At 55.6% G+C, this 15,283-nt stretch overlaps 2 protein-coding genes across 6 annotated transcripts in view; one reads left to right on the forward strand and one right to left on the reverse strand.

Moving 5' to 3' along the window:
* RALGDS (ral guanine nucleotide dissociation stimulator) overlaps positions 1-15,283 on the forward strand; it is an 85,566-nt gene that overhangs the window by 50,373 nt on the left and 19,910 nt on the right. The gene's annotated exons all lie outside the window — the stretch shown is intronic.
* CEL (carboxyl ester lipase) lies at positions 4,655-15,272 on the reverse strand. 2 transcript variants are annotated; one of them, XM_082470157.1, is made up of 11 exons: positions 14,450-15,272; positions 10,774-10,924; positions 10,574-10,696; positions 10,195-10,392; positions 9,481-9,611; positions 9,204-9,311; positions 8,987-9,104; positions 7,242-7,428; positions 6,850-7,053; positions 5,461-5,658; positions 4,655-5,147 (listed from the first exon to the last, which is right to left on the reverse strand). In XM_082470157.1, exons 1-11 carry the CDS (start codon positions 14,618-14,620, stop codon positions 4,742-4,744), a joined length of 1,995 nt encoding a protein of 664 aa, XP_082326283.1. In that variant the 5' UTR covers positions 14,621-15,272; the 3' UTR covers positions 4,655-4,741. The 2 variants fall into 2 exon arrangements, with proteins under 2 accessions (XP_082326283.1, XP_082326284.1); XM_082470158.1 differs by lacking the exon at positions 14,450-15,272 and adding an exon at positions 13,154-13,392.

Here is a 15,283-nt window from a genome sequence, read left to right on the forward strand (position 1 = left end):
AATTTCATGTAATGTCTGAAACATTTATATTAACATATTTCCATACAAATAACCCAATGAAATTTTAAATTAAAAAAAAATAAAATCCTTAAAAAGCAATAGTGGTGGAATTGAGGAACAAAAAGCGTAGAAGACATACAGTTATACAAACAAATAGCTAAATGGAAGAAGAAAATTCTTGTCAGTAATTACTGTAAATATAAATGGGTTAAACTCTCCAATTAAAAGTCAGAGTGATAAAATGGATTTTTAAAACACCTGATCCACCTATCTACACAGATATGAAAAACTTGAAATAAAGGATGAAAAAGGATATTCTATGAAAATAGTAAACAAAAGGTCGCTGAACGGCTATATTATTATCAGACAAAATAGACTAAGTCAAAAAGGTAACAGGAGAGAAAGTATATATCGCTTAAAGGTTCAATCTATCAAGAATATAGAACAATTGTAAACATATACACATCTCCAAAACACATGAAGCAAAAATGGATGTAATTGAAGAGAGAAATAGACGGTTAGAGACTTCAGACCTCACTTCCAATAATGACTAGAACAACCAGACAGAAGACCAGTAAGGAAACAGGGCTTGAACAGCACCGTACATCAGATCAGACCTAGCTGACGTGTACAGAATATAACAGAGAACACACCTTCTCAAGAGCACGTGGAGCATTCTCAAGTATAGACCACATATTACACCACAAAACAAGTCTCAGTAAATTTTAAAAGATTGAAATCATACAAAGTATCTTTTCCAATCACAGTGGAATAAAGCCAGAAATCAACAGGAGAAGAAAGCTGGAATACTCATAAATATGTGAAAATTAAACAACACACTCTTTAACAACCAGTGGGTCAAAGAAAAAGTCACAGGGTTATTAGAAAATGCCTTGAGATGAAAGGAATCAAAAATAATGTACCAAAAACTTACAGGATGCAGCAAAAGTAGTACAAAGAGGAAATTTTACTCCTGTCAATGCCTACATTAAAAACTAAGATTTTAAATCAGTAACCTAACTATACATCTTAAAGAACTAGAAAAGGAGCAAACTAAACCCAAAGCTAGCTGAAGGAAGGAAATACTGAAGATTATAGTGGAGAGAAACAAAACAGAGGAGTAGAAAAATAGAGAAAATCAACAAAACCGAAAGTTGGTTCTTTGAAAAAAAAAATCAGCGAAATTGACAAACCTTTAGCTAGATTGACTAAGGAAAAAAAAGAGGAAAAAGACATTCAAATTACTAAAACCTGAAATGAAAGTGGGAACATCACTACCGACTTTACAGAAATAAGGATTATGAGAGAATACTATGCACAATTGTACGTCAACAATATGCATAGGAATATTATTCAGACGTAAAAAGGAATGGAGCTCTGATTCATGCTACAACGTGGATGGACCTTGAAAACACTGATTCCACTTGTAAGAAATATCTGGAACAGGCAAATTGATTGGAGCAGAAAGTAGAAGAGATTACTGGGGAGGAGGTGGGGGGGGAATGGGGAGTTATTGCTTAATGGGTACAAAGTTTCTGTTTGGGGTGATGAAAAGTTTTGGAAATAGTGCTGAATCATACTTTTAAAAATAAAATATTTGGGACTTCTCGGGCAGTCCAGTGGTTAAGAATCTGCCTTCCAATGCAGGGGACGTCGGTTCGATCCCTGGTCGGGGAACTAAGATCCCACATGCCGCAGGGCAACTAAACCTGTGGGCCACAACTAGAGAGCCTGCGTGCCGCAACTACTGAGCCCACGTGCTCTGGAGCCCACGCACAACAACTAGAGAGAAGCCCGAGAGCCGCAACGAAGACCCGACGTAGCCAAATAAATAAATAAATAAATAAATAATCTATTTAATAATTTAATATTTAAATAAATGTTCATTTGTTTATAAAATTAACATTTTTATGTTATATATATTTTTATCCCAGATTTTTAAAAAATAACTTCCTCCCAAGCTGCTTTTCTTTTTTTTCTTATTGGCAAAAATTTTTTTTTTAATTAATTTTTATTGGAGTATAGTTGATTTACAATGTTGTGTTAGTTTCTGCTGCACAGCAAAGTGAATCAATTATACATATACATATAGCCACTCTTTTTTTAGATTCTTTTCCCATATAGGTTATTACAGAGTACTGAGTAGAGTTCAGAATGCTATACAGTAGGTTCTCATTAGTTATCTATATTATATATAGTAGACTGGGATTGACATATGCAAGCTGATTTCTACAGCTTTCGAGGAAGAGGGAACATCTTCTCCTTGTCCTGTTAGAGTGTCTTGACCACCAGTCTCCCACTTGTAGATTTCAAGGTCAAACTCTGGAATTTCATCAGCACTAAGTGGGGAGAAATTGTCAACAGATCAAAAAGTGCAATGTGGGAAGGAACAGGCCAGGGGGTCATTATTAGCCAGTGGACTATGGACATTGGGGGCTCTGCATCCTCCAGGGCCCTGTGATCGACCCTTGACCTCCTGGAATCCTTGTCTCTGACATCAGAATTCCTTTTCCTGCTGGTTTCACATCTGGGGGAAGTATTTGTGATGCAGCTTTTAAGGCTACAGCTGGGCCTCGTTCCTTAAGCATTTCTGCTCGTGTGAACTAGGATTTCCAGCAACTCTAGGATTTTCTGCAACTCTTCATACAATTGATTTCACCCAGAAACTCTCTAGAAGGCGTCCTGCCTCTCTCTGTCCGGCACGTGGTGGCCATTCATCCGGGCTGGCGTCTGATGAATCCCGGGTGAGTGCTGGTTTGCCAGGATAAGGAGGCTGATTCCTGCCAGTGAAGGACCCCTGCATTGTCCCTCTCTAGCCAAGATAAAGTCAGAGGCCGTGTGGTTCTGAGGTCCACCGTCTTACGCACTCACCAGTTTACAAGTGCAGTTGTGTTGGTACTGACTTTGTCCTGAAGGTTAGCTGGGCCGGAGCCCTTAGAGCTTGCAGTCCCCTAGAATGGCTGCGTTCTTTGTCCAAGTCTGTGTTTTGGTTATATCATGGGGAGGGGGGTTGTTTGAACCTTTCCCGTGGGGAAAGTTGAAAGATGAGGCGTGGGAGCGGGGAGGGGGGGATGCCCCCAGGACTGCCAACCCACAGACACGCTTGGACACAGCCTTGCCAACGACATACGGAAGCACCACGTCTCGTCAGGGTGATAAGCAGACTCTGACCTGAGCTCACCTGTGTGTTCCCCCGGGGCTTCATCATGATAGGGGTTAAAGGGTTACCACTTGGCCCATCAGGGAACCTCCAGGACTCTGGACAGGCCTCTGGCCTGCACCTTGGTATTTTCAGCTTCATCCCCTGGATAAAGCCTGGAAAGGCAAGAGCCAGACGAATTACGAGGCGTCCCCAAGTTGTCCCAACGGCTGCAGGTGTCACCCAGACACACAGCAGGGCTCGCCCCTGCCAGGGAGGCCTTCTCCGTGCAGCCCAGGGACCGAGCACACAGCTGGGTGCCGGCCATTGTGATGTGGCCCAGCCATCCGGGGACATGATTTCCTGAATGATAGGCACAACTGTTCTCTCCCCTAGCAAGGGAGAGAAGTACCATGTCACAGCAGTGTCCAGGCCCAGAGGAGGCTCCTGAGAGCAGACTCAGCAGGTAGAAACACTTAGAGAAGTCATGTGCGTGCAGAGCAGGGATACATTGCATCCTTGGGCTCCATCGGCCGAGAGCAGGGCTAGTCACCGGGAGAGCCCACACTGCAGAGAGGGGCTATCTCCCTCAGTCTTTTACACCCGACCAGGCCAGGAAGCCCAGAGCCGCCAAGGTGGTCACAGGCCAGCCTGGGGTGACCCCTGCTCCTCGGGGGGCCGGGTTTGCCCCCTGTTCAGCTCTGCTGCGTGGGGCTGCAGGACTCGCTGCCCGGGCTCAGTCTTCCATCTGTGGCTGGAGAGGGAGGGTGGCCGGCTGACCCCCGGTGTTGCTGCACCCCCCCCTCCCACCCCCCAGCCCCCAGGCTGAGCTGCTCAGGACTCCGGAATCTCTGATCCCTCACCCCCAGCCCACAGTGACTAAAGAATGGAGGGGAGCGGGGAGAAGAAGCCCCAACATGGTTGCAAGCACTGGCTGTGGCGTCTCTGGGTTTGAATCTTGCTCTGATGACCTTGGGCATGTGCCTGGGCTAGACTCCCAGAGGTGGACATGACCCTGACTCTGACCTCTGCCTGCCCCCCGCCGACTCTGACAGAGACATCGGGCACTGCCCAACGCCCAGTTCTCCTGCACCCTTGGTTTCTGACCCTTCCAGTACAATGCTTCACCCTCTCACTGACTCGCATCCAGCTGGAGGCAGAATTCGTTTCTCTCCCCAGACCGTAGTTAGAACACAGAGGTCCCTCCCCGCACCCCAGAGGACCTGGCCGTGGCTGGGCTCTACTGGTCCAGAGGCGGCCACCGCCTGCAGAGCCCAGCCCCTCGGAGCCAGCAGCCTTGTGTGGAGGGATCCACGCCGGAACCCCAGTCCTGGCCCTGACGCTTCACTTCTTTGAACCTGTTTCCTCCTCTCCAAAATGAGGATGGTCCTGTCGGCTTCCTGGAGCTTGAGGGCTGACAGATCAGGGTGAAACCCTTGGGCTGGGTGCCGTCACTAGAGCTGAGGGCCCCCCTTCCTCCAGCTGGGTCTTGGGAGCAAAAAGAGATGCCAGACAGAGAGGGATGAGGCTTTATTCAAGAAGAGCTTGGGAGGGAAGGTGGGCCCTGGGGTCCCACCCTGTGGCCTCTGGAGGCCAAGGACATTAGAAGCCGATGACTATGGGCATCTGAGCCACCTCAGAGTCGCCCGCGGGGGTGGGCTCAGAGTCGCCCACGGGGGGCACGGAGGTGGCCTCAGAGTCGCCCGCGGGGGGCACGGGGGTGGCCTCAGAGTCGCCCGCGGGGGTCGCAGAGGTGGCCTCAGAGTCGCCCGCGGGGGGTGCGCGGGTGGCCTCAGAGTCGCCCGCTGGGGGCGCGGGGGCGGCCCCCTCGCCGGTCTCCGTGGGCAGTGCCTGGTAGGTCACGGTCCAGTACTGCAGGTAATTGTTCCTTAGGTGCTGCTTCATGGAGCTGCCATCCATCTTCTTATTGATTTCCAAGTAGTTGCCGCTTTCCAGGGTGTAGGGATACCAGTGCGTGGGCACAGCCGAGTGGCCCATGTTAGGGTCCCTGCAGAGTGAGAAAAAAGGCTGGGTAGCTGGCTGGGGCCGAGGGGCTCACGGCAGGCTGGAGACCCAGGTCCCTGGCCCAGCTCTGCCCCGGCTCTCCTGGGCAGTCCTCCACCCTTTGCCCCGTAAGCACTTCTGTGTCTCCTGGCCACTGGCTGGGCACGTGTGCATCCTGAGGCCCAGCCAGGAGCTCTGAGCCTTACACAGACGGGGGTACCGAGGCTCAGAGAGGATAAGTGTAAGTGAGGGAACAGGGACTGGACCCCAGGCCTGCAGGACAAGGTGGCAGGAGGCCACCCTCACCGCTGCCTTACCCAGTTCTGGCAAAGTTGGTCCAGTAGGCGATCATGGCCTTGGAGACAGTCCTGTCTTGGGACCGGTAGCCCAGCGGGGTGGCGAAGGGCTTCCCGAAGACGTACTGGAGGTCGTCTGCATGGTCAGCCCCCACCCAGCTGGGGTAGAAGGGCATCCGAGACGGGTGGGAGAATAGGTAGGTGTAGGTCTTGGCGCTCCTGAGGAGGGCATAGAGGCCACCCAGGTTGGCCGGGTCCTCACCTGGGGCCGCCCGCCCCGGACATGGGGCCCCAGGGGAAGGCCATGGGGAGAGCAGGGAAGGGTCTGGGGAACTCCCACAAGACTCAGAAGGGGACTTCCCTGGTGGTCCAATGGTTAGGACCCGGCGCTTTCACTGCCGAGGGCTCGGGTTCAATCCTTGGTCGGGGAACTAAGATCCCGCAAGCCACGCAGGGAGGCCAAAATAAATAAATAAATAGATACATAGATAAATAGAAAGTATTTTTTTAAAAAGGACTCAGGAAGGATCTGGATCATTACACCTGGGGGAAGGAAAGCTGTGGCCAAGTTTATGACTTCATGGGTTCTACAATTTCAATTGTATTTATACTTCGCCTCCACCAAACGTAGGGAGGCATCTTCCTTTCATAATTCAGGATCAAGAAAGATTGTTTTTGTGACTTCCCTGGCGGTCCAGGGGTTAAGACTCCACGCTTCCACTGCAGGGGGCACGGGTTCAATCCCTGGTCGGGGAACTAAGATCCCACATGCTGCATGGCACAGCCAAAAAAAAAAAAAACAGATTGTTTTTCTCCGCAAGTGAATTTGTATTCTTGATTTGATTGGACAAGGTAGTATATCCCCTCAGATGTTTCCCTTTTTGCTTTGACTGACAGGAACCTCAGAGCTAAATTTATTGCAAAGCTTTCATCCCAGACTTCTAGGTGTAATTTTATCTTTCTACTTTTTAAACATTCCTAACTTATTTTTTATTTTCACTGGCTATCATTATATGGAGGTTTTTAATGTGGCCACAGGCTTATTTTGAAAGTTAGCAAATTCGAAACCCACAGGCGAGACCATCACCCAGTGTTTCCCTCCTTCTACACAGCATGAGGGATGGAAGGCAGACTCAAGGACTTTCCGATGGGAAGAGCTATGGGGTGTGGGAGAGCGTGCAGGGCTGCGCTGGGCAGAGGGTCACAGGAGGGTTTTGTAAAGCCCTCAAGGCTGGGAGGGGAAGAGGGGCTCTCTCAAGCTCCGTCAGGCCTGGCAGATGGTGCAGGCACAGGCGGGCACTGAGCATGCCTTTCCCAGGCCTCTCGGACACCTGGGAGCCGCCCACCTGCCAGGCCTCGCTGGGAAGGTGGGTGATCCCAGGTGGGCCAGCCCCGCGCCCCCCTCCTCACTTGGCCTTGGTCTTGTGCTGGGCCACGGCGATCTCCGTGGGCATCAGGAAGAGGACGTCGGTCTCGAAGTGCACCACGGTCTTCTTCTTGGTCTCCTGGGACGAGTCTTGGGCCCAGGGCTTGGTGTAGACGTCAAAGGTGGCGTTGGCACCTCTGGGCCCCTTGGTGATGGTGAACCCGCTGACCAGCTTGTAGAAGTCCTCCCTGCAGAGTCCAAGCTGGCACTGGATCCTCCACCCCATGCCCACAGGAGGGTATCTGCACCCCTATGCTGCAGGAGGCCACGGGCGAACCCACCCACCCCGTCACTGCCACAGTGCTGACTTCCTCATTCTGTCGATGCCTCCCCCAGCTGCCCTGGGGCACCGTCCCTGTGCCAGCCCCCCACTTACTCTGTGATGGCCTGTTTGTTCTTGCTGATGGCTGGCATCTCGACGCTGGCAAAGATGTGGCCGTCCATGTCGTTGGTGCCTGCTATGTAGTCGATGTCGGCAGCGTTGGCGTACAGGTTGACGGGGTCACTGGGGATGAAGTCTCCATCGATGACAGGGAGGAAGCCCAGATAGTGCACCAAGGGGTCTGGGGTGGGGGAGAGCAGCAGGTTTTCACACCTTCCGGTACCCACCTGCCCCGCCCCTCAACCTCCGGGGCAGGAGCTGACTCCATCCTGAGGCCGCTGCGGAGTCCTGCCTCCTTTGACGGAGACCAGGGCTCCTCGGCTTCAGCGCTGCTGCCATTCGGGCCCGATCATCCTGTCGTAGGGGCCGTCCTGCACAGTGCGCGGTGTTTAACAGCCTCCCTGGCCTTGACCCACTGGACACCAGTAACACCCTCTCCCCAGCTGTGACCACCAAAAGTGTCTCCAGACTCTGCCACGTGTTCCCTGGGCACAAAATCGCCCAGGTTGAGAACCACTGGTCCAGGGGCCAAGACTGTCCTCTCGCTGCAGCTGATGTCCCTTTCCTGTCCCTCTTTTCTTGCTGGGCCTAAATCAGGGAGGAGGAAGCCCTTGAAATCATTGAGGGGACCGATGGAGAAAGAGTGCCCCCTCTCCGCGCTGGGTTCCAGTGTGTTAGCCGGAAATGGTGCGAGACCCCTGAACGGGCCTGGAAAGGACCATATGGCTGGCTCAGGGCAGAGGGTTGCCCTGCCTTCATTAGGCCTGGCCCGTTTTCCCTCCAGTTCAGCTCAAAAAGAAATAGAGTCGCATTTCTGCAAATCCACGGGTATTGCTACCAGGACACCAACATCCAGGTGCTCAAGTCTCTTACATAAAACGGTGCAGTGTTTGCATATAACCTACCCACATTCACCCGTGTACTTTAAATCATTTCTAGGTTACTTATAATACCTAATGCAATGTAAGTGCTATGTAAATAGTTGTAAATGCCATGCAAACGCTATGTAAATAGTTGCCAGGGAGAGGCAAACTCAAGTTTTGCTTTCGGGAACTTTCCGGAATTTTTTTTTTTTAATGTTTTCCATCTGTAGTTGGTTGACTCCCCAGATGCGGAACCCTCAGATATGAAGCTGGTTTGCATTTGGGGCCATGTTGTTTGCTTTGGTTTCGTTTTGCCTAGCACTTATGGTTTAATTCACATTAGGTAAAATACAAATGATGGGGTCCCATTATGCTTTGCCTTAGAAGAAGGAGCAAGAGAGAATCCTCACCTACTGGGCTGATGAGACTGACACTCTCAGGATTCTGCTGCTGGGGTCCCCCTGACCTTCCCGGGGTACAGAGTAGCAGAGCTGGAAGGGCCAGATGCTACAGTGGGTGTTCAGGAAATGTTGTTGAATGAATGAGTGGAAGAGAGAATGAATGTTCGTCTAGTACAGAGGCTCTTGGTCTGGGGTCCATGAGTCTGCCAGAAATTGTGTACAGATGACTGCATATGTGTGCATTTTGGGGGATGGGGACCAAACATTCATCAGCTTCTCAAAGGGGTCGTGACCCACCGAAGACAAGAGGAAAGAACGGCCCCTCCTCCCCTTACGGCCGAGGCCACTGAGGCCTGCAAGGGCAGTGGTGGCAGCAAGCTGCCTGGGGACGCCAGCGAGCTGGCGACAGAGCCAAGATCAGACCTGGCGCGCAATGTGGAGCCCCCGTGTCCCCCGCCCAGCAGCCCTTACTCACACTTCATGCCTGCCAGGGGCAACTTATAGGCCAATGTCAGGGCATGGGGGTCGGTGATCTTCAGACACCTGGCCATCCTGCCAGTATCGTTCAAGGGGCAGCCCACCTTCTCTGCGATCTGGGGGTTGGGGAGAGGCAGTGCTCAGGGCAGAGAACACGGGGTCCAGGACAGAGAGTGGAAAGGAGGAAGGCTCCTCCCCCCACAACTCCTCCTTACCCTTTTGGCCCAGAAGAGGGGGTTCTTCTGGATGGCCCAGGGGCACAGTGCCACGCCACTCTGGCTGATGGCTCGCTTGATGAGGCCCTTGTTGTAGGGAGAGAGGGTCTGCAATACACAGAGGTCCTGTCACCAGCCTCGCCCCACCCCCCCGCCCCCCGTCTACAGGGCTCGGCCAAGGACACCCCACACGTCAGCTCCAGCCCCGCTCCTCCCCATCCGCATCACCTCCCTCCCACACCCTTGGGGGCAGGCCCCCCCTTAGGGGGCCCCAGACCTGCAGAGAGGCGCTGGCACCTCCAGCTGATTCCCCAAAGACGGTGATGTTGTCAGGGTCTCCCCCAAAGGCTGCAATGTTCCTCTTCACCCAAGCGATGGCCATGTGCTGATCCCGAAGGCCATAGTTACCTGGGGACAGGGTAGGGAAGGGCCTTCATCGGGAACCCTCAGCCCAGACCGGGGTGCTAGGGGCCTGGCCCACACAAGCTGCGCGGTCCGTGTGGGCGGGATGAGAATGTCCCCGACATGCAGAGACCCTCTGGAGCCCCAGGATGTTACGTCCTGGTGCGTCCCCGGGAGGCGGGTTGGGTGAGAGCCGGGGGAGCGGGTCTCAGGCTCAGGAAGGGGAGCAGGAGGGCCAGGGCCGCTCGGCTCTCTCCCGCTGGGCCATAGTCCCTCTTGTCTATCCTGGGGCTTCTGTGTCCCCGAGTCACTGCCTCGGTGTCCCAGCTCCTGTCTCTTTCACTCAGCTCCCTGCCCCTGCCCCCCGGGTCTCTCTGGGTCTGGCTGGCAGCCTCTTGTCTTTCGCTACAGCTGTGTCGCACGGTCCAGCTCCAGCTCCCTCACTCTGCAGACGGGATTCCGGGCCTTTCTGGGGGGTGTCGGGAGCTGTTTCAGGACAAGGGCTCCTGAGGGGCGTCCCCGCTGGGCTCAGAGCTTAGGGGCCGGGCACGCTCACTCCCACCCCCAGTGCCCCAGGTGCCCAGCGGACCTGGCAGGTTGGAGTCCCCGGTGCTGAGGAAGCCCAGGGGGCCGACGCGGTAGTTGAAACTGACCACGATGACGTTGCCCCGAGTGGCGATCTCCTCCCCGTCGTACAGGTAGTTGCTGAGAAAGTTGGCCCCGTGGCTGGACCCCATGAGGAAGGCACCTCCGTAGATCCAGATCATGACGGGCAGGTTCCGGGAGACTGAGGTGGGGGGAGCAGGCACGGGGACCCCAGATGAGCCCCCTCCCCGCTCTGTGCTGACGTCAGGGAGGTTCAGCTCTGAAGCCCCCAGACACAACCCAGGGGCAGGGACGGGGCCTCTGGCTACTTGGGGGCTTCCTGCAGGGCGAGGGGAGCTGGAGGGTGTGTGGGGAGAGCAGACCTTCCTTCCTGCCCTGGGGGACCCAGATGTTGAGATAGAGGCAGTCCTCGTTCCCGTAGGTGCTGTCCTGGGTGATGGTGGCCTGCAGGCATCGCTTCTTGAAGTTCTTGGCCTTCAGGGTTCCTGGGGATGGCCGGAGGGGTTGGGGTGAGGATGGGCCCCCCAGCCACAGGGCCTGCCCCACCCTCACCCACTCCCACCTTGCCAGCCGGGGTGTCGCTGGGGGTTCTCCAGGGGCTTGGGGGCGGCGGCATAGGGGATGCCCTTGAAGATGTCGACATAGTCGCCGAGGAGGCCCAGCTTCTTGTTGACGCCTTCCACGAAGCCGCCCTCCGTGTACACGGCGCCCAGCTGGGATGGGAGGCAGGAGATCAGGGGGGCTTGGGCTGGTCAGCCCCTGGGGGCAGGGAGCCCACCCGCAGGCCCCGGGTGCCCAGAGGCTCCCCAGAGACAGCTTCAAGGAGGGGCCCATCTGCACCTGAGACCCAGACCCCTGCCACCTGCCCCCATTGCTTGAGGAGGGGGCTCACTCCCCACTCGCCCCCTGGGTGTCCTGCTCCCGGAATCTCAAAGGAGGCTGGTTCAAGCAGTGTGTCCTCAGGAAAGCCTTCCAAGAAGGCCGGGACAGGTGGGGTGGAGGTTTGGATTCTCACTGTGGCCGCCTATGCCCTTGAGCCTCAGTTTCCCCTCCTGTAAGATGGGTGACGACAGTATCTCCCTCGTGGCCCGTTTGCTTGTCCAGCTGCCAGCAGTGGTAGGTGCACCATGGACACTGAATGTTTCACGCCCAGCCGTGCGCTCCCTGAGCGGTGGGCCCGTCTTTCTCGTCCGCTCATCTCCCCCGACGGTGTCCCCTCAAGTCCTCACAGCCCCTGTGCTCCAAGCCGGGAAAGAACCCTGCCCCCCAAGGCCGCCGGAACCGCCGCTGCATATCCAGCCCTTGCGCAGAGCTGGCCCCCCGTGGACCAACGTGTCCCATCCTCACCAGCAGCCTGGGGGCTGGTGCTCATCTACCCATTGTTCCTGGAGGGAACACTGAGGCTTTCCTGTTTGAAGTCGCTGCTGGGAAACTGCTGTCTGAACTCAGAGCCAGGCCCTTCTCCCCTCCCAGTGCTCCACCCCGTGGTCCAGGGTGAGCACAGGTCCATGCTTCCTGGCTGTCACCTGCACTAGGTTCTAGGTGGGCAAGGGCAGGGCAGCCCCACACCCCAGGCCTGGCGGGATCCCAGCTGCCCTCTGAAGTCTGTGCTGAGAGGGGCCCCCTGCCCTCCTGGGGTGGGGCTGAGGCCGGCTGGAACTGGAGAGGAAGGGGCTGGAAGCAACACCTGCCAGGTGCCTGGGGGTTGGGCCCAGGCGGCAAGCCCAGGCTGGCCCCTGTCTCTCTCTCTCTCCCCGGTCCCCGAGGAGCCTCCACGCCCCCCCGCCTCCAGGCATTTTTCCTGATCAGCCTCCCAGGCTGCTGGGAGAGGGCACGGGCCAGGTCAGCGCCTGGCGGGTAGCAGCCCAGAAGTGTCTCTGTGTGACTGAGATCAGCCTGAGGGCCCCAGGGTGGGGCAAGGCATGGGGACCCTGGCCATCGAGGCCGGCGGGGAGGGGCGTCGCTGGCTCTGGAGCAACACGGAGGGAACCAGGGCCCGCCTCAGCACCCAGAAGAGAGCTCCCCTGAAGGAGAGTGACCTTCTCTCGGGGGCAGGAGGCGCCCGGAACCAGGCAGCAGGGGTTCGAACCTCCGGACAGCAGGGGTGGGAAGAGCCCGGCCTGAGAGAGCAGGCTGAGGGGTGGAGGGACCAGCACGGTCCCGTCTGCGTGCGGCTGTTTTCTCCACCCTGGAAGTGTTTACCTGCCCTGTCCCGCACACTGCAGGAGGGCAGTGAGGGAGGTCAGACGTTATGGCTGCCCCGGGAGGGTCAGCTGGGCCTCCTGACTCTCAGTGGGGAGGGGAGCTGTAGCAAGCTGTAGCAAGCAGGCAGCGGGAGGGCCAGGAGATGGAGGTTACACTTCGAGCCAGACTCCGGGGCTGGACTAGCCCAGGTTCCAGATCCCTGCTCAGCCACTGTGGCTGTGTGATGTTGGGCACACCCTTTGTCTGCTCTGGGCCCCTGTCTCCCCTTCTGGAAAAGAGGGACAACGTTGACATCTCTAGAGAGAGGAAGGAGCCAGAGGGGTGTTGTGAGTCAGGTGGCCGACTCAGCAAATAACAATTCAGGTTGCCCAGTTACACTTGAATTTCAGATAAATAATGATTTTCTTTTTTTAGTGTATGTCCTACATATTGGGTGGAACATATACCAAAAATTACTCGTGGTTTATGTGAAATTCAAGTTGAATTGGGCACCCAGTATTTTATCTGGCAGCCTGAGTCATCCTGCGAAGGGCAGAACACAAAATGCAGAGTAGGTGCCCGGGAAAGGCTGGTACGTCTGTTGTTGGGTTCTCTTTCTCAGTCTGGCTCTTTCTGCCAGCGACTCTGTCTGCCTGTCTTCCCTCCGCTGGGCCCTGTCCCCAGTTTCCAGGTCTGGCTCAGCGGAGGAGAGAGGGACCCCTCCCCTGGCCCGGCCCCTCTGCTGGGCTCTCACTTACCTTCGCCGCACTCGCTACAGCCAGCCAGCAGGCGAGGCCCAAGACCACCGGCTCCCAGCGCCCCATGGTGTGTGGCCCTCCCTCTGGGCCTGAGGGTATTTATGGGGCTGGAGCCAGCCCAGAGCTGCCTGAGGAGGGACCCTCTCCCCCGCCTCCTTCCGTTACCCTTTCCTCCTGGCTGGCCGAACTCCAGGTGGTGCACCTGGGGTCAGGAGACAGCGGATGTTTCCAGCCGGGCTCGGGCTGGGCCAAGGTCACGTGCAAACACACATATACACACACACACACACACACACACACACACACATGTGGGGGGACAGTCCATCTTTCCCAGGGTTGGCTGCTGCCGTGTGACCTGGTCCCCACAGGGCACCTGTGCAGGTTACTGCCTACCTGGGAACAGAGGCAGATGGCACGGGTGCAGGGGGCGTGGGGAGGGCTGGGGCTTGGCTGGGTGCAAAGTGTGCTGCCTTCTGGCGCCTTGACAAGGGCTTGCTTTCGCCCCTGGGGAAATGGGCGTGCTTTGTCCCCATGCCCTGCCTGCAGCTCAGCAGTGGGCGCTGAGAGGCGACTGGGCGCGTGACTCGTGGGACAGAGAGGGCCACGGGCTACTGGGCAGCGGCTGGTGTGGCGGCCCTTGTTACCCAGGGCGCCCTGGCTGTGCGGTTCGAGGGGGGTGGGGACCTGAGCATCATGAGGTGGCCCCGCCCTCGGAGTGTGGGGGCCCCTCGCTGTCGGCAGCACAGTCCTGGGAGGGCAGGACGAGAGGTCCAGCCCAGCCTTGAGGGCTTCCCGGGGAAAAGGAAGGGCCGGGCTTGCTGGCCACAGGGAACCTACGGACACACAGCTGTCCATCTGTCTGTCTGCCTGTCCGCCTACCATTTCCTGCGCCCAGATTTTTTGTGACGCAGAGTGAATGGAGAGAGGCTGGAGAAAGGTGGGGAGGGGTGGGCGGCTGTAGGTGGGAGGAAGGAGTTAGGACACTGGGAAGAAGGGGCCGTGCAGGCTGGGCTGGCGAGTGTGGGGCCGGGTGCAAAGGTTTTGAGGGGTGCTGCCAGTGACAAGGAAATGCACTCGTTGACTCACACCTTTGCCCAGTTCCTCCAGTTCTAAGAATCTGTTCTAAAGGAGGTAATTCTGAGTAGGGGGGAGGGGAACGTCCAAGGACATTCAGGGCAGTGTTATTTACAGTAGCCGAGGAGGAAAGGAAGGGGGCAGGTTCACGGCAGAGGGAAGGAGGCCTGCAGTTCACTAATAGGGGGCGGCTGCCTCTTCATTTAATAGCGAGGGCCTCACCTGGTCCTGCACAGAGTAGGCGATCGACAGACACAGGACGAGCATGCCCAGAAGTGCCTGGGAGGGTCTAACACTGTCTGTCCAGTAAAAAAATCCGCCCTGGCTTCCTGGCTGGGTCTGTCCAATGTGTTCATTGGTTGACCCTGTGTTAGAGACCGACTTTAGGGGCATTCATCTCAGCCAAGAAAGCTTTGGCCACTGTCTGAGGTCTGACAAAGATCCTCTCCTTGACCAAACTCTACTCAGGCTCCCTGACCTCTTCTTCAACCCTGCATTGTCCAGTTTTAGCAAGAATCTCGCTAAATTGCTTTAACCGGAATGCCCCACCCTCCATATCCGCCCCGCCTTGATCTCTGATTGGGGTCCCCATCCTCTGCCGTCCCCCGCACCGATGATCGCTGACCGCCCTGGTCTGTCTTCAGCAAGAATCCTGTTAGGTCAGTCTCTCCGGAAGCCCCCTCTCCCCTGGTGTTTCCTCTTAGTAAGTTTCCATCCACAGACTCTCACCCTTGTTTGGCTAGGAAACCCCACTTGCCCAGGCTGTATTTGGACTTGAGCTCAGCTCTATGTGGAAGTCTCTCTTCCCCTATTGCAATAATCCTGAATAAAATGTTTTGGGGAATTACCTGGCGGTCCAGTAGTTAAGACTCTGCGCTTCCACTGCGGGGGGCCTGGGTTCCATCCCTGGTTGGGGAACTAAGATCCCACAAGCCGTGCGGCGTGGCCCCAAAAAAAAAAAAAAAAAGTCTGTTTTTACTGCTTTAACAACTGTCCAGCTCCGTTTGTGTGTGTGTTTAATAATTTTTATTGGAGTGTAGTCTGGTTTTTCTTTGA

This window comes from Balaenoptera physalus, assembly GCF_965194825.1.
Source record: "Balaenoptera physalus genome assembly, chromosome: 7".
NCBI lineage: Eukaryota > Metazoa > Chordata > Mammalia > Artiodactyla > Balaenopteridae > Balaenoptera > Balaenoptera physalus.

Excerpts from the sequence above, each read along its gene's own strand:
- CEL (XM_082470157.1), bottom strand. The coding sequence starts at position 14,620 with ATGCCCCTAAAGTCGGTCTCTAACACAGGGTCAACCAATGAACACATT. Across the intron at positions 10,925-14,449 it reads CCTACTCTGTGCAGGACCAG|CTGGGCGCCGTGTACACGGA; the intron begins GTGAGGCCCTCG and ends CTCCCATCCCAG. Across the intron at positions 10,393-10,573 it reads CCCCCAGGGCAGGAAGGAAG|TCTCCCGGAACCTGCCCGTC; the intron begins GTCTGCTCTCCC and ends CCCCCACCTCAG.